The sequence below is a fragment of the Misgurnus anguillicaudatus genome, chromosome 6 (genome assembly GCF_027580225.2).
Source record: "Misgurnus anguillicaudatus chromosome 6, ASM2758022v2, whole genome shotgun sequence".
NCBI lineage: Eukaryota > Metazoa > Chordata > Actinopteri > Cypriniformes > Cobitidae > Misgurnus > Misgurnus anguillicaudatus.
In genome coordinates this window covers 24,650,481-24,672,299 of record NC_073342.2, presented here as the reverse complement: position 1 = coordinate 24,672,299, position 21,819 = coordinate 24,650,481, and the positions used below count along the sequence as shown (strand labels likewise).

At 38.8% G+C, this 21,819-nt stretch overlaps 1 protein-coding gene across 6 annotated transcripts in view; it reads left to right on the top strand.

Annotated features, from left to right (window-relative positions):
- Positions 1-21,819, top strand: part of scaper (S-phase cyclin A-associated protein in the ER) — a 146,632-nt gene that overhangs the window by 93,628 nt on the left and 31,185 nt on the right. For all 6 annotated transcript variants that reach the window (XM_055191842.2, XM_055191840.2, XM_055191839.2 and 3 more), the window contains 2 exons: positions 12,223-12,346; positions 18,319-18,536. In XM_055191842.2, coding sequence (XP_055047817.2) covers positions 12,223-12,346; positions 18,319-18,536 — 342 coding nt within the window. The remainder of the gene's footprint in view (positions 1-12,222; positions 12,347-18,318; positions 18,537-21,819) is intronic.

The window sequence follows — 21,819 nt, the reverse complement described above, 5'->3', positions numbered from 1 at the left end:
AATGGATTTTTATGAACTTCAGTTTTTGAAGAGGTTGAAACAGCGTTGTGTTTGATTAACCTCCGCGAGCGTTCTCGTGTGTGTGTGTGTGTGTGTGTGCGTTTGCGGCGTGTTCTGTCAGGCTGCACAAAAAAAGCATCCACCTTAAACCTCTGTTGTTTTGAAAGATCCACTTGACGTGCTCGGGATGAGGTGAAGATCTTGAAGGCATTTCTGTCATTCCACCATGTTTTGTCCAATCACACGTTGAAGTGGTGGCTCTCTGAGGATAAAAGAGTAGACTACCAGTCGCTTCACTTTCATGACTAAATTCTGCCCTGTCTTGACTTGTTGAAGCTTCTCTGTGCCGAGTATGAAACCACATACAACGGTTATCTTTATTTATTGTTTATTTGCATGTATTGTAAATGTTGTACTTCCAAAATTGCATACGCTATACTAGTGCAAGAATATCATTGTAAAAATTTTTTAACTTAAACTGTATCCAAAAGAGCTGGATGATTTACAAAAATTATGTTAATGTTACTAATTAAATGTATAATTACATTGTAATTAATAATGACTACAACATTTACTATAGGGTTAGGGTTTGGTTTGGTTTAGTGTTAGTTACATGTAATTTTGCATGATTTACTGTTATTACTATAATAATTACGTTTAATGCGTATGAAAAGCACTGTAAAATAAAGTGTTACCTAAAATGTATTTTTCAACTGCCTGACAATATTCAATATTTGTATTTTCACTAAAATTATTACAATAGTTAAAATACCTTTACATTTAACAGACGCCCTTATCCAAAGCAACTTACTAGGATTAGGAAACAATAAAGCGATGTGTCATAGGGAGGCAATAATACAAAAGGTGCTTATAACAAGATACAAGTTATCACTATTCCGAAACAACACCTGTTGAGAGTTTTTTTTTTTTACTGAAAAGCAGTGTCGGCTGGTGCAAAACATGTTTGGGGGAGGGTGCAAATGAACTAAATAAAAAAATAGCGAGAGGTTGCATTACATTTTTTTCAATCTCCGTCAATATCCTTTTGTTTGTATGCACCGATGTAACAATTCGATTCTTTTATAGGAATGTTCTACTTTCGAAAAAAATTCTAATAATTTACTCACCATGTCATCCAAGATGTTTATGTCTTTCTTTGTTCAGTCGAAAAGCAATGAAGTTTTTTGAGGAAAACATTCCAGGATTTTTCTCCATATTGTGGACTTTAGTGGACCGCAACAGTTTGCAGTTTCAATGCAGCTTCAAAGGGCTCTAACCGATCCCAACCGAGGCATAAGGGTCTTATCTAGCGTAACAATCGTAATTTTCACCAAAAAAGTACTTTTTAACCACAACTTCTTGTCTTACACTTGCCTTGGGATGTGCCAGCGTGACTTTACATATTACATGATCACGTCGAAAGGTCACACACATGACGTATGAGAAACTACGCCCCAGTGTTTACACATGTACCGAAAGGACCGTTCCAAAGTTGTTGTATGTGGAATAATATTAATTAAAGTCTTTTTATTGTTTAAAATGGCTGTAACTAGTAACTGGCTGTTGATCAGACACCAACTCTCAATTTATTTTCAACTGCACTTTAAAAAATGCAGCATGTAGTTTAAGCAAGTCAATTCAACATACTTTATTAAGTTTTGACTTGTGATAAGTTGACATAACTCAGTCCCTCCAGAAAAACGTGATTATGCGATTGCACATTTCAATGCATAATCAGCCAAAGTCCGCATATTTATGCGGGGGCTGCAGTTTTTCAAATACACCGCACTTTCGCAGCATAAATTGCAGGGCTTGCATGATTTCATAATCCCTGACAGATGTAATCTCACTCCAAACTTTTGGTAAATCTGGAGAGCCCTGCTTCACACAAGCGCAGCCATGTCCCCTGTTGCCATGGGAACGTTGAACGTGAACATCATTGAAAAGCTGCAAACAGTTCTCATCACATAAAATTGCATAAATATCCCGCATATTCCATTGCATTTTTTAAGAAAACGTGCCGCAAAATAAAGCATTTTTGCCCGCAACAATCAGAAAAAAATGCGTTTTCTGGACGGACTGAGAACTTGGAAAAAATATTAAATATTTTAACTTAATTTGTTAAGTTGGTTATTTTCAACCCAGCATTGGGTCAAAAAAAAACAGACCCAACCACTGGGTTAAATTCACTCAGTAAATGTTTATGTTTGACACAACAATTGGTTGAAACAACCCAGCACAGGATAAATTATAACCCAACTGGGTTTGTCCCTTTTTGACCCAATACGAGGGTAGGGGGGCTTCTGTTGCAAAAGGTTAAAAATTAGTATTTTCCAGTCAGCAAGCATTCAGGAGTATTTGCTTAAACCGAAAAACTTGTACCGGCCAAAAGACCAAATAAATAATAATTTTAACCATCCAGCTGTGCCATGAAGTTTTCACCTTAAGCAAATCCTGTCTGTTTCCTTTATTTTTTCTAATAACATTTCACACAATTTTAAAATCGCAAAAACTCTTATGGGGAGGGAAGCCCCCAGACCCACATACAGTGATTACATTAGCAAAATTGTCACCTTTTCACCTCTTATTATGAGTGTTTAGGTATGTTATATTCTTGTTAACATGTTTTGTTCTTGATAGAGCTCTAGGCAAAATCACGCAACTTTCCTCATTCTGTTCACTCTGAATCAGTTACCTCTTAGGAAAACGCTTTGAAAAGGTGTCCAAAAATGATTTGTCTCCATTGCTGTCAGCAAGTTCTGGAATTTGTGTAAACAAAGAACCACAAAAGTCTCGCTAATGCCTTAAAACGTCAAAATTGCAATTTTGCAAATAGTTGATTAAATTTATTCTAAATAGTGCAAGCTTAAACAGTTTTTGAAAGATGATCCTTCTTTATAAATCCCTTACGGCAGTGACGTTTGCCATGGCACCGGGTGTCTGTCAAGGGCACGGCGGAAGCAAATACGTGCTAATCGTTCTCCCTTATCTGCGCGCTATAATGGTTGACTCAGACGCTAACCCTTACAGCAGCGCTAGTTTATCTATTTACTGTAATGCTACATATCGATTGTCTCCTTTCAGATAAGCTGAGTGATTTACAAAAAAGAACAACTGTGGAGATGCCGCTGTAATATTACTCCCGCGGGAGAAGGATTTCATCTTGTTAGCATTACATTAATGGGCTAATTCCACAGTGAGCTCCGTTAATGTCCCTGTGCAACCCTGCGGCTTCAAGCTGAGTGTTTTGAAGGGAATCGACGGCTAAGAAGGAAATGGGGGTCGGATATAGCGCAGGAAGGCCATTTTGTTTGCATGAGTAAACCAGGGATAGCAAGCTGCTTAGGAAACGCAAACAACAAAGAGGAAATATTTACATTGAAAAGCAGCATATTTTCAGTCACAATTTTGACACATTATGATTGATTGGAAAATAATGCCTGAAACATTACTTGGAGACTTCAAAAAGTTAAACAAATTGACCTTTGACTTAACTAATAGTTTGATTTGCAAAGCAATTTGTTATAAAGCATAATGCATCTTTTGAAAAATATCTGTTTTTGGTATTTGGAAATGATGGTGTTTTAGCTGGTGGGGTTTTAACCTTTTAATTAGAAAATGATGAACAAAATGTTATGCCCTAAAAGCAAAGAGAAGCCGATATAGAGAGTACTTCTCTCATTGGATTTGCATTATGTAAACACATGTCACAAATGTGCTCCCCGGAGCACCTATACAAGACACATTTTCATTATTTTACATATGAACTTCCACAACCCGTGAATTTTTAAGTTATAGGTATTTGCACAGCATTTGTTTAGACCCTTAAAAATAAAGGTGCTTCACGGTGCCATAGAAGAACCTTTTTTGTATCTATAAAGAACCTTTAACATCTGAAGAACTGTTCTGTTTCACAGAGTATTTTTTTGTGATGAAAAAGGTATAAAAGAAATGGGTTTTTAAAGAAACAAAAAAGCACCTTTATTTTTGAGCATACTCCATTTACTTTAATGCTGACATAACCATCTTGCACAGTGCGCTACAATAATCCCCATCTTAAAGTTTAGATTATGGTTTAGCATATTGTGTATGTTTTTGGTGCTCTGTGCTAAAGCAAGCGTAACTCTATTTGTCAAACTTTGGGTTAGGGATTTGAACAAGCCTCAAGCCCTAAGTATTAAAGTTTGGCACGCGGCACTGTTTGTTATACAGACATGAATGATATCTCAAATCATGCAGATTATTGAGGTGAGGTGTGCTGTTTTTTAAGCTTCATCAGACTTATGATCTTTGTGTGGTGGATCTAAAGTAGGACTTGCGAGTTAGCTATTAAGTTATCATCTAGCAATGCACTAAAACACTTAGTCACTGCATAGAAGTTATTATGGTGTGTTTGTTGTATTTGTTTATTAATATTGTGTGAGGTACAAAATTTTTCATTTTTTATGATTAATGAAAATTGAATTATTTTGTTATGTTTTTATTTAGATTTTTGACAAGTTGAAACTCAAGGATTTATACTTTGGAATTCAACTTTGACTTTCAAATCAGTGACATGGACGTCTTTTTGTCAGGGGCCTTGGGTTCTGGGTTATTGCTAGTATGAATAAAAAAAATGGCTGTCAAATGATGAATTGCATACAAAATGAAAGTTTGTGCTTGTATAGTAAATGTGGTGTAATTGTTATTTGTTATGTATATATAAATACACAAACATTAATATATCAGTCCCTCCAGAAACACAACATGATTCAATGCACAATCAGCCAAAGTCCGCATATTTATGCGGGGGTCGAATTTTTTAAAATACGCCGCACTTTCGCTGCATATATTGCAGATTTCTGCTTGCAAAATATGCGGGGCTTGCAGGATTTTATAATCCTCGCGTTTTCGTAACAAAGAGTTATATATCTTAGCAGAAAGTTGAAAAATTTTGCATTTACTTCACACATGCGTAGCCATGCCCCTGCTGTCATGGGAATGTTAGGAAGTGACATAATTACGCGACATGATTTGAAAAGCTGCAAACAGTTCTTGCAAGTTCACACAGTTTTTGCAAGTTTCCGCAACTTTGGCAAGTTCCTGCAATTTCATTCCATAAAATTGCATAAATATCCTGTATATTCAATCGCATTTTTTAAGAAAACGTGCCTTAAGATCAAGGATTTTTGCCCTGGAATGACTGGTTTAAAAGTTAAGGAACACTTGACTGAAATGTTTCTCATGCTTTTAAAAATCTTTTAATCTTGAATATATGTTTATGTTTAAAATTAATTTTGTAGGCAAAAAAATTTTTCATTAGAAAACTAAAATTTTATTTTGGACCAATAATCTTTAATTATTGTTTAAACGCATTTCAAGGTGAGACCTCAAAAATCTGCTTGAAAAATGCCAAGAGTTTATATATCATATGTATATATCGGTCCTTCCAGAAAAAAATATATATACACACAATAAATAAAAAAAATACACACAATATAAAAATACACCAAAAAATAAGTAAACACAAAATAAAAACATACAATATAATTACACTCAGTAAACACACATAAATTATTCAAACACAAACTTTTTTTGGTATGTAATCTTGATTAATCATTTGACAGCCTTGATAACAAGCTTTGTAGTTAATCTTAATTTGTTCCTGTAGCTCAGATGGAGGAACATTGCGTTAGCAGTGCAAAAGGTTATAGTTTCGATTCCTACACTATTTGATTTTTTTTAATATATACCCCATCTCTCACTGTGGCAGTACCCATTAAAAAGGTCCTAATATGTACCATTAGGTATCTTACATATCTTTTAGGGTACTCTAGGAGCAAAGCTGTACTTTTTAAAAAGGCAACGCCCCAGTGACTGGGGTACATTTCAGGAAACACCACGATACTGATGAAACATGTTTACCTTGAATGCACTGTTGCTTTTGACTAAAGCATCTGCCAAATGCATAAATGAAGAATACATAAAATGTAACGTGTATGGGATTCCCCTGCACAATTCCCCAATAGGTGTCACTGCTGAGAAGTCAATGCTATAAGGTGGGCACTGGACCAGGCTGCTGTCAGCGCCTAAACCCTTCTTATACAGAACAGAGTGTAATCCAGTCACACACACTCGTGAGTCCACAGGTCACTCCTAAATGAGTTTCACAAATGCCTTTTAGTAAAACGACTCCTTCTGAACAGACACAGAAAATCACAAAGGTCCCGCACACGTCAGTGAAACTTCTCACAAATAGTGAGCAATCGCCACGGATAAATCGATCGCCCTGAGTCCTTTTGACTCCGGCTGTCTCACTTTTCTAAATGGAAGTGAACGCATTGACGCGCCACTGCCTGTCACCTCAACCTTCGTGTCACATGATGACTAAATGCGCCCAGTGAAAGCTTCTTGCCGGCTCTTTCCAAGTGGTTTCATTTCAGGATGCCATTATGTGGCACGTCCGTCTGCAAGCATGTGTGCGCACACAGCGTGGTGCGTAACAGCGCACCCGGGACTTTTGACACGGCTTATGCCCACCCGTTTGGATAGAATGGATGACTTGGAATCATTTAGGATATCGGGAAAGATCAACGGCAGAATCAAATTAAATGTCATTTGGGTTGTAGTGAAAGGAGGGATTGTTGGAGAGAGGTTTTGCTTGACACCTTTTCTCGTTGGCGCTTTTTTTAATGTTCCATCAGGATTTTATTTTTGTTTTTCGTTTGACTGTTGACTTACTGTTTTATTAGGAATCAGGAAGTTTTTAGCATTTGTTACAGCCTCTCTTCATGAAAAAATCTTCATGAAAGGGCTAAGAAACCTGTTGTATTAAAGGGATAGTTTGGCCAAGAATGAAAATTACCCCTTGATTTACCCATCCTTAAGCCATCCGAGTTACATGTCCATCCTTTTTCATACGAATAAAATGGCGTACGATGGCACCGTTAACGAAAGACAATTGCTTTTGTTTGTAAAGTTTTGAATATGGATATCTCTTTTACAAAATTGCATTAATTAGCCTCAAAGGCTTGTATTATCACCCTGGACCCGTGTGGATTACTTTTCCGAAGAATGGATGCACATTCTTTGGACTTGAGGGATTTAGACCCTATATTCATCCATTATGAAGATTGAAGGAGCTAGGACATTTTCAAAAATATTTAAATATTCGTATGAAAAGGATTGACATATGTAACTCGGGTGGCTTAAGGATGAGTAAATCATGGGGTAATTCTCATTTTTTGGCCGAACCATCGCTTTAAGAAATTTGGAAATGTAAGTCTCGGGCCAAAATGAAGCCATTGTCCTATTTGATAATCTATTTTTTTCATACTATCAACTTGAAACTCTCAACCTATTTTTTTTGTAAAGATAATGTCAATTTACACCAGACAGACAGTCTAGGGGCGATCTCCCCCTCATTTCGAATTCTTCTTAGCCATCTGCTTCCCTGTCTCTGAGCTAACCTATGGATTTCAGAATGAGTTAAATGGCCTTAATTCAGTTTCAGAGGTCAGTCCAATGACCCCCCCCCCCCCCTCCACCATCTAGTCCACAGGCCACCCAAGCTGAAGAGCAACCTCTGCAGGGCTTGAGGTGAGTGAGGATAGAAAATGGAAAGGTGGGGATGACCGAGCCTTGCGGGATACCTTAAGCAGGTCTTCTCTTGTGTGTCAATCAAGTAATTTTAGAACAGTATGTTGCATGGCCAGCTAAGGTTAAGCTGGTTTGGTAGGGTGAAGGGTGCTTACTATCTACATCTTTCTGTCTTTTTTATCTAGCTTGTTCTTTCTCTTAATGCCCCCTCCCTTTGTGATACAGAGCTATAGAGACCATCACCACCGGCTACCTTAGGAACATAATCCTGTGTCTACAAGATAAAGCTTCATTATGGGCAGATTAACAATATCCCTGTTGTGTATAGACCTGGCTCTAGTCTGGGAGCCACAGGCACGGCCCAAAGATGTAAAAACGCAGCTCCTGAGGGGGAATCTCGGACGCGCTCAGGTAGAGGAATGCAGGAACGACCTGGCGCATGTGGGTCAGTGTTACATACTCCGAGTAACTTGAGATGCAGTACAATAGCACTTCACCAAATTGCCCCTCAAAATCTTTGACGCAGGCTGTCATCATCAAGGAAAGAGACAGGCAGAGGCTGCGCACCGCGGGCTGGTGTTGGATGTCATGCTAATCATCGGCAATTAGAGGAGGGCGAGTCGGAAAAGCAGCCTGGTTACTGTTGGCAGTGGGCTGGGGTGTAAGGATATCATTTCGAGCAGAACAGTGACAGCTTTTTACCATCTGACGGGCTTCAGGATGATAAATTACCCCCCCAAAAATCCCATTACTCAGACAGTAGCAGCACAAGGTGTTGAATGCAGCCAGTTTAACAGATGATGTGTGATGTCTGCTACATGCGAATGGCCGAGATGTAAAGAAAACTTAATCGACACCACAGCTACTGTTTCACGCTCAATTAATCGCAAAAATCTTGGCAAGGCGTATGCTTGTTTAGGATGAACGGGAGGATCTAGTACTTAATGTGATGGACATCTAACAATGAATTGGAGCTACAGCTACTTGTTGCATGTCTCTCTCTGAATAAAAACTCCCGCACTTAGTTATATATCGTTTTGTAGTTCCTTTATTAATCATCACAACATTTAAAGCTGTGTATGATTAACTTTTAATGCTTTGTGGCTGCTGCAACTTCTTGGTAATGCTCTTAGTTAATCATCCAAAGCAAATCCCTGCTAAAAAAACAATAGACACCATCACAGAAATTCTATTGGTTTTATTTGGAATTTTATTGGTTCTAATGGAATATGGCCCAAAACACACTACAGTGTATTGGTCTTTGTTGGTCTCTAATGTTATGTAATGGTTCTATTGATTCTATGTATTGGTTCTAATGGAATATGACCCAAAACACACTACAGTGCAGTGGTTTAATGGTAAAAGCTAATGGTTCCTATTGGTATTTTATTGGAAACCATTAGAATTTTCTGCAATGGTTTTATTGTTTTTTTTTTCAGTAAGGAATGAGACACCATGACTATGCAATATTACAATAGCTATTATTTCATATCTGTCTTGATATTTTAGAAGCATATTAACCAATTTTCCTAGTCCTTTTTACCCCAAATACTCTTATTTGTTTCATACCCGGGGTTTTTGGAGTAACCACTGTGGCTTGATGTTGAGATTTGGCTAGTCGACAGCTGTTTTACACTTTAATAAGATTACTACAAAGAAATTAGTCGTGTGCTCTATAATCTGCCGTTTAACCATGCGAGCCACCTGGGGGCTGCCCCACCCCCACTCCTCGCATTCCTCCCAGCACGTTATTAGACAGGCATCGGATAGCCGTCCTCAAACCTTCAGAAGGCCGTGAACATGCACCTATATCAGGTTTACCGTCAATGTTTTATGAGCTCGAGCTGTAGCTAGTTAACGCAAAAGTAATCCAAATTTCGTAAGATGGAAAGCTATTTTTATTCATTCGTATTGCCTAGATATCCGTAAATACAAATATAGTAAAAATGGTATTGTTTGTTATGCTTACACTTACGTGTTTTTATAAAAAAAGTGTGTTTATATACTGATAAAATCTTGGTATTAGTAAAGCGTATTGCTGGAAATCTGAGCTAGAAAACTTTCCGAGTTGTTTCCTGTCAGCAGCCTTTCAGCGCCAGTTTATGTTTAATTCTACGATAATGCGATAAATGGTTATAATCCTGCGCTTAAGCCCTCGATCCACTGTTTATATTTGAGACGCCAAAGTGGACTTTGACACTCAGACCCGTCATTCAATCCTTGCCTGGACATTTGACACTTCTCTTTAAAAACCAACCCAGCAACAATATGGATACCTAAAATTCCATGACAAACACTGATGAGCTCCTCTCTCCTTAAGTTACCTCTTCTTATCATTTTAAAATGCAATGTTAAAGTAATAGTTACATACATGCCTTTATATTATATGTTGAACAGAAAATATTACATTTTGGAGGAATTGTTATGGAGCAAAGAGACCTCTTTCAATACCTTTGTGCTGCAACATCAGTTTATATTGTGCAAGCTCCAAAAGCGTCATAAATAGTGACTATTATAAGTCTTCTGCAGGCATTGAGTGTTTTTGTGTACGAAACAGGCCACAATTGGAGTCATTTTATAATAATCATGATTTTTGCTTGGGTTTAAAGTGACTTTTTGGAGAATTTTACCTTTAACAATACATATCATGAATGGTTAAAGTTCTCATTCAGAAACAGTCAAGACTGGATTTTGAACATGTGATGAAGAAAAAAAACAAAAAAGTGACACAAATGAAGCTCTTTTATTTGGCTCCGGTGGAAAATCAGTGTGGCTGAGGCGGTCCTGGTCCGTTGCCCAGAGTGCACAGGTTGGAGGGGATCTCACGTTTCCCTTCCTTGACTGAACGGAGTCTGGTGTATCACTCCACTCACCCATGACCATCCATCCTTCCTTTCCTCCGTCTCTCCCCCCTCCTCTCGCCTACAGCTCCGTTACACTTCCTAGTATCTCTCTATCAACACAAAAGAAACATTTCTCTTTGACGCTTAGGTGGATCAATGTTTCCTTTGACTTTCCAATTGACCAGTTACTAAACATTGCGTATTAATTCTTAGAGAGACAACTTTTGTGGATGTATGTGTTAGGATAATAATGGTGCGCATAAAAAAACAACCACCCAATTTTTATAACCGGTCACGATTGAATGGCTATGAAAAGCGCAGGGCTACGAAGCGTGAGGGTTAACTTGGATTCGTTCCCAGCAGAGCAGGCACAAAGTTTTCCCTGCGGTGTCATGCTTGCATGTCTGACGCTTTTACACCGCTATGTCAATATTCGCGCTGTTATCTCCCTGATCTGCCTGCCAGTGGGTAAAATATACATTGGTGTTTTTGTCAGTCGGGTGGAAGTTATTGACAGGCCAGAGGCCTTCAAGTCTCGCGCTATTTTTATAGCGAGTGCCAATACGGTTTGGATGAAAATTCCGAACAGATGGCGAAGGTTGCGGTGGATATCAAAATGTTTACGGCAAGAAGTAAACATGGCCTACTTTAAAAAAGACAAGTCAGATTCCATTTGTGCTTTCGACAGATAGGGCCCCGCCACTCCGCTTTGGGATAAAATATACAGTTGTCAGAAAATATTAACTAATGAAGGGGTAGGGGTGCATCGGGGGGACTGGAGTTGGAGTGGAGTGACTGGTCAGTTATCAGCTACATTAATCTCCTCTCAGACTGGTGTGGAACAGACAAAATACAGAGACCTGACTGACTCGCTGTGGCTTATTGGCCCGAAGGCGCTGACGGCTAGACGCTTATCTGAGCCGAGAGAAAACGAGTTGGGGAAAGACATGGTTGGAAACAAGGAAGGGGGCAGGCAGATGTTCGCTGCCTTATTCTCTAAAGCCAGTCCATTTTATTGATATCACATTGATGTCTCAGCATTGATATCATAAGCTAATTTCATGGTACTCAATTGTTTTTTTTTCTGTGTTTTGGCGTTAAAACTATAATAAATAATACATATAATACATCTCCTAATTTTCTAAATAAAAAAATATTGAAATCCAGTCTAAAGTCTCTCAATCTAATTTTGAGATTAGGAGCATCAAAGTTTGATTTCAATCTTTGACATGATTTTCTCAGTCAAGTTATATTTTTGCAGAATGCTCTTTACATTATATAAGATTGTTTTATGTAGAAATAAATGTAGAATTTATGATTTTATTGGGATAGGGTTAGTGGGATAATCTTCAATCTTGATAAATCCCATTAATACTAAATCCAAAAAACATGCTATTTTTATGATTAAAAACATGATTAGTACTTTCGTATGTGCTTGAGCTCTCTTTACAGCATATCTTGCTTTTTCTCCCCAGCGTTGCGTAAGGTGTTATTCCTCAGAGAAACTCCCTTGGGAAAATTATTTCAAGTGTTATGCTTCTTGGATTGCGTGTGATGTTCACACTCTGAGCTTTAAGTGTCAATTTCCTCAGATAACCTTACCGTATTACGGCACAGAACCCAACTCATCTGAACGGACTTAGCGGGGGTAACCCTGAAATGTTTATATGGGGCCGGCCTATCCTGATCATTTAAATGGAAAACTCAAAACAGGAGAAGCAGTCAGCTTTTGAAAACTAATCTCTCTCTCTCTCTCTCTCTCTCTTTTTCTCTCTCTCTCTCTCTCTCTCTCTCTCTCTAGGTCCCTCTGCACTGCCATGAACACGTATTACCTGTCCTGTGCACACTGCCACATCAACTGTTCCTATGTACTTTACAGCAACAAAATCACTTTTCTCATGGATCTACTGCTTCATCAGTTAACGGTGGGTTCTGGTAACTTGGTTTGCTAATCCTGGGCCATTTATGTGTTGTGCTGTAAAACCACCCAATAGTTCACCCAAAAATCATTTACTTACAGCAAAAATGTTTTTAACCTGTGTAAGGGCTGTGCAATTAATCGTTTTTGATTTTCACTTTTAATTTTTGATTGCAAATTGCAAAAACAAGATAATCGGGGTTAAACAATTATTGTGCAATTGTTTTGGACCACTGTGTTTGTAAAGCCTTGTTTATACTCAACGCATCTACATAAGCACGTTGGTGCGAGTGGCAAAAATGACCTCAACGCGGAGTGGGCGGTCTTGCACATTGGGTGCGCGAGAGGTGTGCACGCCATTTTTTGTAACCGCCTGCGGCTCCGCATCCGAAAATGATAGAACTTTAGGCAATTCTGGCCGAGCAGGCAAGCCTATGACGTGACGCGAGTATAAACAATGCAAAAATGACCTCAACGCGGAGTGGCTGGTCTTGCACGTTGTGTGCGCGAGACCTCATTTCACGCGGAGGTGTGCATGCCAATTTTTGTAACCGTGCGCGGCTCCGCATCCGAAAATAATCGAACTCGAGGCAATTCTGGCCGAGCAGGCAAGCATATGACGCGACACGAGTATAAACAATGCGAAAATGACCTCAACGCGGAAAGGTCGGTCTTGCACGTTGGGTTTGCGAGACCTTATTTCGCTGCAGGTGTGCATGCCGATTTTGTAACCGACTGCGGCTCCGCATCCGAAAATGATCGAACTTGAGGCAATTCCGGCTGAGCAGGCAAGCCTATGATGTGACGCGAGTATAAACAAAGCAAAAATGACCTCAACGTGGAGTGGACGGTCTTGCAAGTTGGATGCGCGAGACCTCATTTCGGTTGGAGGTGTGCACGCCAATTTTTGTAACTGCGCGCGGCTCCCCATCCGAAAATAATCGAACTCGAGGCAATTCTGGCTGAGCAGGCAAGCCTATGACGCGATGCGAGTATAAACAAAGCAAAAATGACCTCAACGCGGAGTGGGCGGTCTTGCACGTTGGGTTCGCGAGACCTTATTTCGCTGCAGGTGTGCATGCCGATTTTGTAACCACACGTGCGGCTCCGCATCCAAAAATGATCGAACTCGAGGCAATTATGGCCGAGCAGGCAAGCCTATGACGCGCCACGAGTATAACCAAAGCAAAAATGACCTCAACGTGGAGTGGACGGTCTTGCACGTTGGGTGCGCAAGATCTCATTTCGCCTGGAGGTGTGCACGCCAATTTTTGTAACCACGTGTGAGGCCCCGCATCCGAAAATGATCGAAATCGAGGCAATTATGGCCGACCAGGCAAGCCTATGATGCGACGCGAGTATAAACAAAGCTTGAGGTGCTTCTAAAGCCACCACTCCTTTGGCGTGTAGCCTATTGCAACACTTACTTAATAAAAGGTTAAATACATGCATGTAATCGTAATCGTGTTGAATAATCGTGATTATGATTTTTACCAAAACAATTGTGATTATAATTTTGCCAAATTGAGCAGCCCTAGTGTGAATTTATTTCTTCTGTGAAACACTGAAAGAGATGACAATTCATAATGAATGGTGATGGAAGCTTTCAGGCGTCGATAGCTAAAGTGCAATAAAAGTAATGTAAAGCTGCTAAACATTGTAAAAAAGTGTTTTATAAATAATTTGGTTTGAATTGAAAAGTATCATACCAGTCATTCATACAACTAATGCGCAAAATAACTTATAAAAGTCAAGATAGCTTTGGGTAAGAAACGGGTCGACTAAAGCATTATTCGCTGCTATTCTTTGCTTCCATTTGAGCGTCCACATAATTGGGATTTGTGATTAAACTGTATTGCGAATGAATTTTCATTACAGGTAAAAAATAAAAATGATTTGGAAATCCATATGAGAGTGTGTAAATAATGACATAATTTTCATTTTTTGTTTATCTATTCCTTTGATGATGAGACTTCCACTTGAGTTTATAAAGCCCTGAAGTGCTGTTTTGTCATGTTTAAAGGGTCAGTTCTGTCTTATCCCTATTGCCAGAGCATATGTAGCTCATCTACCAGTTTAAAGCGAGCGCCAAAATGGATTTTAATACATACAACATTGCTCTTGTTTATATGACTCACTGAATCATCTTAAGTTCTGGGAAAGCTCCACTGCTGAATCACATTTCGCTCGTAACGCCGCGTCTGTGCCTCATTTTTCTTCTCGCTTTGGTGTCTTTACTTTTTTCTTTCTCTCCCACCGTCCCACCCTTGCTTTTTGGCATGGGGGGGGGTTTCGATTCAAAGCCACGCTCACGCTATCCTCCCGGCTTTCTAAGCTGCCATTTGGACAGTGAAAGTATGGAAAGACCAGCGTTTGCCAGCAGGGTTGAGTTGAAAGTATTTTGCAAACATAAAAATAAGCACAACACTGATTCCAAAACCTTGTGAGCTGCCTACAGAGGTGCATCACACTATAAGTGTGCCCTCAATAGAAAGGCTGTTTTATAAAGATATTTATTTTAAAATGTCATAAAAAATAGCCATAATTAATAGCTCTCATATTCTAAAAATGACTGGGTTATTTTTAACCCATAATGTGTAAATATTGGACACAAACTGGGTTAAAAATGAGCCAATGTTGGGATGTTGTTATGCAGCATTTGGGTTAAAACAACCCTGCGTTGGATAAATTTTAACTCAGCGGTGTGTTCTGTCCTATATTTACCCACCATTGCCTAAAAATAACGCAGTTATTTAAAGACTGTAGTCTGTATGTTAGCTTAGTTGTCTATATGTAGGTTTTTCACTAAACGTAACACAATTAACTTTTTTTTTTAAAGTATACAATCGTTTCAGTCCCTCCAGAAAAACATGATTATGCGATCGCATGATTCAATGCATAATCGGCCAAAGTCCGCACATTTATGCGGGGGGCGCATTGCCATTTTTTAAATATGCCGCATATATATCTTAGCAGAAAGTTGAAAAATGTTGGATTTACTTCACACATGCGCAGCCATGTCCCCTTTTGTCATGGAAATGTTAGGAAGTGACGTAATTACGGGACGTGGACATCAGTGAAAAGCTGCAAACTGTTTTTGCAAGGTCACACAATTTTGCCAAGTTCCCGCAAATTCATAGCATAAAATTGCATAAATATCCCGCATATTCCATCGCATTTTTAAGAAAAATGTTTGCCTGCAACAATCACAAAAAACTGCGTTTTTCTGGAAGGACTGGTTTGAAAGTTAAGGAACACTTGACTGAAATGTTTCGCATGCTTTTAAAAATGTTTTTTATCTTAAATGTATGTTTATATGTTTAAAAATAATTTTTCATTAGAAAACAAAAATTGTATTTTGGACCAATAAGGGCCCATAATAAATCGATTTTTTTTCAATTATTGTTAAAACGCATTTCAGGGTAAGACCTCAGTGACGTAATTATGCGACGTGAACATAAATTAAAAGCTCCAAACAGTTTTTGCAAGTTCACGCAGTTTTTGCAAGTTCCCACAATTTTGACAAGTTACCGCAATTTCATCCCATAAAATTGCATAAATATCCCGCATATTCCATCGCATTTTAGATTTTTGCCCGCAACAATAAAAAACCCTTTCTGGAAGGACTGGTTTAAAAGTTAAGACACTTGAATTAAATGTTTTTCATGCTTTTAAAAATCTTTTAATCTTGAATGTATGTTTATATGTTTAAAATAAATTTGTAGTCAAAAATAATTGTGCCAACATAATATTTTTTCATTAGAAAACTACAATTTTATTTTGGATAATAAATAGAAATTCTTTCAATTATTGTTAAATCACATTTCAGGGTGAGACCTCAAAAATCTCAAGAGTTTACGATTTTGCAAATTTTGGAGAGTTTTGATGATGTTATATTTTAACATAGTTTATAGATGTATTTTGGGAAATAATATAAATACAGAATACGTATTTGAAATAATGTTTGCATGCATTTAAAAGCCTTTTATCTTTTTGGACAACGGACCAAAAACATGAATGACACATCCTGTACCACAGATCGATTATTGGAAAATCACACGCTCCCTAAAATGAAAATATCCCCCAATACCTGTAGTACCACAAGCCACCATCTAACAAATAGCAAATCATGGTTCATAGCATCTTCACTAAACCTTTTAGCTATTTAAATAAAGAAGGATAATGTGTCCTGCCCAAATGTCCTGGTTTTATAAGCAATATTATAGCACTCATCATCATTGCGGCCTATCTATAGGAGCCAGCTGTTTATATAGACAGTAGGCAGCTCAGTAGGTTTTGGAAACAGAATATATGTTTATATTGTACAAGGCTTAGATTAGTGTGTGTGTGTGTGTGATTGGCAAATCATTAAGCCTCATTTAATATATGTTCTAGTTTAAAGAAGTAATATTTCCTTAGGGGTACAAGGGGCTTTATTTCAAAACACAAGCCAGCAGTCAGTCAGCCCACTGATTTCTGACATGTGATTGATATAAATGGACAGATTAGTCACCTAAGTGAAGTGAAAAAGTCAGTAAAGAGTACGATTTGGGCTGTTTTTGTAGCGTGTGTAGCGGTTTACCTGCATGTGTGTGTGTTTCAGTGTGGCCAGCACTGGCGTCCACCTCTCCCTTCTCTGTAATTAGATTTGTGGAGAATGTAGCTGCCTTTGCCTGCTTTCTCAGCAAACTAACCTACTCTTTGGTTAAAATCTGTCATTTCAACATAGGCTTTACCTGTGTGTATTTTTTCTTTTTTTAACTAATGACATCTGACTGGTCTCCAAATATGTAACATTATATATGACACATGAATTTTTCTATATGGCAAAATGCAAACGTAGCAGATGTGTCATATTTGGTAAAATTACAAGATTATTTTTAGGCAAGTCGTGCGTGGTTAGAAATTACGTTAACTTGTCAGAAAAGATGTTTACTTAAACATAAAAATGGTGGTCGTAAAACAAACCTGTTATTCATACCTGTTATTCAGGTAGCTGTAAACATGCCGACCGTTTCGTTTAAATTTCACTGCTTAGGGTTATGGGATTGGCTGAGATATGAAAATGTATAACAAATTACAGTGCAATGCACATTTTTACATGTACTTGCACTATCGTTTACATTTCCCATGATGCTTTTCTTTCAAACCAACATTAGCTTTACCTTAATAAAAAAACAGTTTTTCTAACTCTACAAGAAGCGTTCGCCAACAAGTGAATACCTTTGAGATTTCTTGTATGCCCGCCACTGGCACACAACCAGTAACAATGTCACTTTAAGTTGTAACTACCAATTTATGTCCCATGGCTGATGAATAATTGAGCAGTGCCCTTGTTGTTGTTTATGCACCGGAGGATCAGGATTCAAAGCAAGGTTTAATGGCGTGTGCGTGGAAACAAAAGAGGAAGGATCGTTTTTATTCGCACCCTCCGCCTTAGTTGGATGCGCTTTAAAATGCAAACTGAGGTTTAAATGACCCCGTCTATTGTGGGACGGATACTGAGACCCATTGTTGCCTGAACTAAAATATCCATCAGTGCCAAGATTGGTCTAGGAAGCAATCTAAGCCTCGAAAGCTGAGCAAGCGTTTTCAAAACGTGATATTTTTAGACCTTTCCGAATTCATTTCAATCAGTGTAGTATATTGTCGCGTGTAAACGGCATCAATAGATGGATTTACATCGGTACAAACTGCTGTAACTTGTACGGTACTGTAACAATGCTATGTCAATTGCCTCCAGTTGTTTGAACATGAATCTACTTTCCCATGTTTGACACACTTGTAGACATGTTGGGAGTCGTTGAAGATTAAGACGTGCATCTGTAGCTGTTGATGAAACCTTAAATCTCTAACATGTCTAGACTTCATGATAGTGACTTCACAGTGATCTGACTTCACAGTGATGCTCTTCTTACTGTATGCATGTTTTTCATTTGCAGATTGATGAGTAATACATCCATGCTTGTTTTTTTTTAGCTGTATGTGCCGGATGAGGACAAGACCATCTTTGGTCGTAGCGTGAATAAGCAGATCTATGAGGGTTTGGTGACTGCTCTTCTGCAGACGGTCGCTACAGTCCTGGGCCAGCTGCGGCTGCCGAATTTCGACGGAGATGCACGAATTTGCAGTCCGGATATCAAGAGCAAACCGGTCGCCAGTGAGAACTTCAATACACGTGTACATGATCTCATCAGGTCTGTTTTCCACCCAATCCAAAGACTTTAAAAAAAGTCTTGTGAAATGTCCCCTTTAATATATTATTGTTCATTGTGTATTTTATTTGTAACTCGTATATAAATCTGTTATAGTAAATGTAGTTAGCATTAACAAGGGTGAAAATGCTGTAAAAAGTTATTTATTGTTCTTTCGTGTTATTTTATTACTAACATTAATATATTAAGGTCTAAAGTGTTACAGAGTAATACAATAGCCCATTACTTTTTAAAATGATATGATATTTTAATGTGCCTAATTTACTAGCATTGCATTTCACACAACTCTTTCCAACCCTTTAGCTTGTTCACATGAAGAAACATTAAAAACATTAAATTTTCCCATAATATTAGAAAGATAAGCATTTAGTAAGCCGTGGTGAAAGCAAATCTGGTGTGACGCTATTGCCAGTTTCACACTAACCGCATATATAAGTGAGATATGGCTTTTGTTATCGAATCCTGTTTTTTCCAACTTGAACTACACAAGAATTACACAAGTCCTGGAAAGAGATGCCTTGTACAGGGAATGACCTTTGGAGAAGATCCAGTTCGCCCAGACCGGGAACAAACTACCAATATGACATCACACTTTCTAAGCTTTTATTGGATGAAATATGCTCTTGGAAGCTGCATATCCACACCGTTAAATAAAATGTTAACTCCTTCGCACATTCAGCAAAACTCATTTTTGGAAATCCACAAGTTGAAGTTGAACTCCGCATGAGAGTAGGGCAGTGCGGAGGAGAGAGTCGGCGTGGGCTTTGTCCTGCTCTCTGAGGAAAGGCAGACAGCCCAGCCTGCGAAGAATCCCAGGCTTCCCACAATCCTTCGGTCTTCCCTCCCATGATTTGTTTGACACGAGCAGTCCTCGAGCCCAGTCCGGTGACCGTAGAGTGACCCTACAGACATGGGCCATGTAGTGGCTGGATCACAAAAAAATGAATGGGAAAGAAATCTGAGAACAGAAAGAAATAAAAGCAGTGGGCTTTTTCGATGGTCACAGCACAGGTCTGTTCTGACAGGGACGGTAGAAAAAATAATATTAATGCACATAATAAAACACAACTATAACATGCTACTTTGGATAGCAACAGGCTTATTTTTCAGAAGGGAAAGGAAAATGCTTGCCAAAAATCTTCTGTAAGTTGCTAGCCAAATTACACAGATGAGTCCAGATGCAAACATTTATCACCCACATGAGCACCAAGGCTCAAGATCTTTGGACCACAAAGGGCAAACTCCTATGCAACGGCACCAACAAACAGTCACATTTGTCTTAGTATCTGTCAGATATGAAGACCAAAATAGAAGCCATTATGTTGTAGTTTTAAAATGTAGGAGGTTGGGAGCTCTCTAAATGAGTCACATACAGATCTGCTAGACCACTGGCTTGATAGCCCGGTCGTGACTCTTGTCACCCGGTTGGAGCGTCTTATAGGCTGCACCATGGCTTGTGGAAAGCCTCTTCTGCTCCAGCCAAACCCAAGATGTGAAGACAGCCATAACAAGGGGCTTTAGTTTCATTGACGGCCAACCTAGGCGAAGGAGAGAACTGTAATTACCTGTATTTAGCACAACCTTGTTTGAGTGACACCCGTAACAAAAGGAAGTATGAGGGCGGTCGAATCAAGAGAGTGTGTTGAAGAAAGATGCAGTCAGCAATTTGCTGTGCTGGAGCCTCCCGTCGATCTTTGTTGGGAAGTCCTGTGATTGACTGTCAAGGGCTTTGCTGCAGTGCCGGAGGTGGGTGGTAGGTTGGAGAGGGCGGTGATACCTGAGCTATGATGAGTACTGGAGAAGGGGGGTTTCCTTCATTCCAGATCTGTGTTGGCACACGGAGACACAGCCGTCCGCTAATACTGTAATTAGGCTTGATTTGTAGCCAGGAGGGTGGAGACTGACACGGTCATGAGACCTTTCATTTGACCAGACAAATTAGAGATATGGACGTAATAGGCTGAAGTAGAGGGTTCTGATGAGAGCTCAGATTTCAAGCTAAGACTGTCTTGGATTGCAGAGGCTGCTTGTGACAGCAGCTCCGTTCTAAAACCTAGTGAGTTGCCTACCTAGACAGCATTTTAAGGTGTCTTTTTTAAGGGATTCCCCTGATATGTAATCGGTGCCAAACAGTAACTTTTTTTAGTTTTATTTTTTTGACAGTGATTAAGGAAATGACAGGAAAGTACAGGAAGGAGAAAGGGGGATGGGATCGACAAAATGACCACGAGCATATTTAACAATATGTAAAAGTTACATACCCCAAAGTAAACTATGACGCGAGTTATCGTCTCCAACGTAAATCTCTTTTCTTGGACTACGACAAACACACGAATTGTAGGCAACAGTTTACTATTGTATACAAGACCGACATTATCATAATTCCTCCCACTTTGGACTCACAGCCTGTGAGTTATCTTCTGTTAGCATTGCATTGTGCACCAATCTCTTAAACATGGTAAGGAGCGTCAAGTTTTCCAGCTGACGTCAGAGGTATTTAGGGCAATCACAACGTACAGATTAGATGCCCAGTAAGGGACAGTTTTGTACAAATTCTGTGAGTTTCAGGAAGAAGTTTCAGGGGAAATCTGTTTTTTAACTATAAACCACGTGAACACATTGTATTATACCAAATACATAAAATACATTTGTTTTAGCAATAAAATAGGTGCTCTTTAATACTTTAATAAATAAGTTATGTAATAACTTATTGTGGGCATCAAAGCGGGCGGGCATACACCCTCCAGGTCCGTCTTTTGGTTTCTCTGTTGCGATTTTCAACTCCAGCTCTAATACCATTGGTTCCCAAATTGAGTTGAAACAGGAGAATAATTCGGGGAGGGCCACTTCGATGTTGCAGTGCATTACACTTAGTACACACCTCTACCACAATAATTAATTAAAAAAAAAATCCAATAGATGGTTGGGACAAAATTAACTTTGGCATAAAGTGGTGGGGGCATGTCCCACCAGTACCCCCCCTCGCATATTAGGCCTATGGTACCAAAAGATTTCAAACCTTTTGTTGCCTTTTAAAGCAACCGTTCACCCAAATTTGAAGCATTTTTCTTAGCAAGTTATACATCTGGGATGGCATGAGAGTGAGTAAATCTAAAGAGAAATGTTGTATTTGTATACCCAATTCCTTTAAGATAACAAATTTCGGCAGTATTTCATTTTTTTCTTTCATGAATTTCAGAATGCATTGCAAAAATCCCAGTAAAAAAGTTTAAAGCAGGTTTAATACCAATACATATGAAGAGTT